We start from the raw sequence: 3,440 nt of genomic DNA, 5'->3' as shown, positions 1-3,440 counted from the left end.
CCCCGCTCGGGGCTGCTCGGCCCAGAGACACCAGCCTGGTCCTCCCAGTTTGGCTCCTCTGCCCCGGCCCCTCGGCTGTATGAAGGCTTTGATTTACTGCCACAAAGGCAGGGCACAGGCTGCCACGCAGATGAGGATCCTCAGCACATTTCCTAAAGTAACATCTGGGCCCCAGCTTAGCTTCCGAGATGCGATATCTTTGGAGGCACAGATGAGTTCATTTAAATGACTACAAAAAGTTTCTAGCCTGCCTACCCTTTCCTGCCACTTCTCAGCCCTGCTTCCTGCCTGGGACACAGGCAGCTGGGGCAGAGAGTCACTTTGAGGACCTGGCCATACCCCATTTCCAGCCTTGCTTTCACGTGTCCCCCACAGCACGCACACGGGCACGCACCCACGCATGACTGTGGATAAGCACCCAGTGCCACAGGTGGGCATCCCCGCCGAGCTCGGCACAGCAGGACCACCACCCGCCACACGGCACGGTCCCCCCGGGAGCTCGGCACATGTCGTGGGTCCCCACAGCATGACTTGGGAGTGGGGGCGAGAGCAGCCCCATCGACAACACCGCCTGGAAGGCCTGGGGAAGGAGGCAGATGCTCTGGCATCTGCTGGCCTCCCACTTAGCATTTGGGAAAAAAGGCTCTTTTTGTGTGGCTTTTTTTTTTTTTTCCCCCCACCACTCCTACCTCTGAAGCAAAACAAACGCATTTTGCCGTTAAACGCTTGCCTGTTTGCTTTGGCCTTCTCCTCGCTGCGCTTTTGGGCTCAGCTCTCTCCCGTGCCAAAGCCGTGCGATTGTGCCATGAGAGGAAAAAGCCAAGGACGAGTCAGGCTCAGGTAGGTGATGTACTGGGGACTCGGTTACACTTTGGAGGTGGTGCTTGGGAGCAGCCTGCCAAGGCACCGAGCGCCGCACTCGCTGCCTGCTGGGGACGGCTCAGAGCCGGACTCGTGCCACAGCACCGGAAAGGAGCACAGCTCCTCAGCCCGGGGTGGCAGCAGCGTCTGCAGGACTCAGAGAGACATCTTCTCCAAAGCACGCAGCAAACGCTAACGCAAGAGTATGCGCGATGCTTCCTCTGCAGTGCCAACAAATGCTGTCCTTGATGTGATAAACGGAGAAACTGAGGCACAGAGTGCGACTTCTCTGGAGTGGCAAGGGGCAAGGTGAGGTGGGAGGAATTCCTGCGGTGTCTTCCTACACGAAGGGCAGCCCCCTCATGACACCAGTGCTGGAGGACACAGTCAGGTCACACTGGCTCTGTCCCCTCTCCCATGGGACCATAAAAGATGTGTCACCAGGGGACAGGGGTGAAGGTGAGAGAAGCCAACCCGCACGGAGTCCCGCACAGCGGCACGCTGTCAGTCTGCGCTCCGGCTACGGGCTCGGGGGAGCCGAGCATCGTGACAGGCATCAATTAAAGCCTGGAGATGAAGCTCTGGAGGTGGCAAGCTGTCATCCAAGAGGGAGACACGGCATCTGAGGGAGAACCGCCTGCTCCCGTTACTTTGGGAACTGCGGGAGAAGGGGAGGCTGAGAACGGGTGCCACGAACTGGGATGAGGCGGCACTGGGCACAGGGAGGATGGCAGCTGCACTGCACAGCGCTCCTTCTTCTCCTCCTCCTCTCAGCTTTTGGGTTTCCACCCACCTTCTCCCCGTACCTGCCAGCAGGGCTCTGCCCCAGGCACCCCAGAGCTGTTGGTGAGACAGATCTGCCCTCTCCAACTTTTAATGGCTGCAAAGCTGCTGTCAGCCAGGGACGCCCATGCAGCGTTGCAGGGTTTTGCAAGAGCTTCTCCACAAGCACCAATTCCCGGGCAGCGCAGGAACATCACCCCCCGCAGCAATCTCCCGGGCAGGGACGCAGAGCCAGTGTTCATCATCTCATTAGCGAGAGAAACTTTCCTTTGGTGCCACGTGGGTTCGAGGGTTCGAGCCCATCAGCATAGCGTGCAAACAAGAACACTAATCTTCCTGGGCTTGATCTCTCTGAAGTTCTCCGAGGCTCCCTGTGCTGCGGAGCCCCCATCAGAACCAGCGCTGGGCTGGGGGGGGTGAGCACCCCCTGCCCTGAGCAGCGGCCGGAGGAGCCAGGACCCCCGGGGGCCTCGATTCTGGCATACCCCATGCATAAGGTAAACCTGTGACCATGAGGGACAAGTGCAGGGGATGCCCTGTTCGGATGCAAACATCAGGATCTATAGCCTCTCTGCATCCCTCAGCCCTGCCTGTCCCACCCTAACGCCTCCTTTGCAACAACAGATGGGGAAAAAAAACCCCACACAAACAAACCAAAAAGTTTTAAAAATAATAAAATCAAGTGACTTTCTCAGGGCAGGGGCAGAGCCTTTGGCAGGACCCAACACCAACTGCCTCCTGCTGCGGAGGGAGCGTGGAGCAGCCCCGGCGAGCGGCCGGAGGGAGAAAGCCCGGTGGCATCGCTAACGCTTGGGAACTGCTCCGACACTGCGGCTCACCCTGCACCTTGCAGGTGGTTTAGCAAAATCTGCGCCCCCCCTGGGGCAAAGGGAGCCCCAACACATGCAGGGACAGGCAGGGCAGCACCATTGGCCCCCCCCACCCCCGGGGACAGGGCAGGCAGGGGGACAGCCCCGCTGCCTCCCGGCTCCACCGCATCTATTTCACGCTCTGACATTTATTTTGGCTTCTTTACTCCCTCTGTTCATTAACCGATGCTCGTCGCCATGGCAACCACTGAGTCACCTGACACACTTCCCACCCTCCGAACAAATACCACAACAAGGCTTAAATCACAAAAAGTCCCCCCCAACACCCTGACCCCCAAAATACTCCCTGAGGATGGAGCCCTGCCCTGGGGGGATGCAGCCGGAAAGGGCTCCAGGAAAGGATGGAGCCCAGGGGAGGGATGAGGTCTCGTCCTGCCGAGTAGCCGGGCTGCACGCACTCCCACCCCATACCCCGAGCCACCAGGTCCCTGTCCCCCTGGGTGAGATGCATGGCAGATGCAACTCCGGGCTTTCCTCTCCTGGCTTTACAGCTGGGCCCTGGTAAAGGCAGCGTTACGATGTCACGGGAATAAAGGAAGCGGGTTTTGTCCGAGTCCTCAAACTCTAGAGCCTCCTTCTGCCCGCATTTTCTTAGCAAGATGCCTCCAGGTCCCAGGGCATGAGCCCTGCCTGGTACCAGGGCTGGCTGCACGCAGAAATCCATCGGGGAGGACTTTCCGGGATGCTGACCCTGGCTCGAGAACAAGCTCAGCCGCCTGCTCAGGGCACTCAAAATCTCAGCCCCCGCTAATGCTCTGCCTGGGCAGCACCGTGCCCCTCACCAGCACCCAGCTGTGAGCCCATGGCCTCGGCTCAGCACCCACCGCAGCTCATGCCGTACGGACAGGCTGCCCGGGGGGGATGCTGCATCCCCCCCACAGTCACCGGTCCCTTTGCCGCCGGCGG

The 3,440-nt window shown here is 59.9% G+C and overlaps 1 protein-coding gene across 1 annotated transcript in view; it reads right to left on the bottom strand.

The window, feature by feature from the left end:
* The window catches only part of CACNG3 (calcium channel, voltage-dependent, gamma subunit 3), an 8,746-nt gene extending 5,548 nt beyond the window's left edge, over positions 1–3,198 (bottom strand). Inside the window, exon 1 of the mRNA XM_009895145.1 lies at positions 2,946–3,198. Within this exon, the coding sequence (XP_009893447.1) occupies positions 2,946–3,198 (253 nt within the window). The remainder of the gene's footprint in view (positions 1–2,945) is intronic.
* Between the last annotated feature and the right edge of the window lie 242 nt (positions 3,199–3,440).

This window comes from Charadrius vociferus, unplaced genomic scaffold (genome assembly GCF_000708025.1).
Source record: "Charadrius vociferus isolate BGI_N301 unplaced genomic scaffold, ASM70802v2 scaffold600, whole genome shotgun sequence".
Lineage (NCBI taxonomy): Eukaryota > Metazoa > Chordata > Aves > Charadriiformes > Charadriidae > Charadrius > Charadrius vociferus.
The sequence above is the reverse complement of the archived record's forward strand: the minus strand, read 5'-3'. Positions and strand labels throughout refer to the sequence as shown.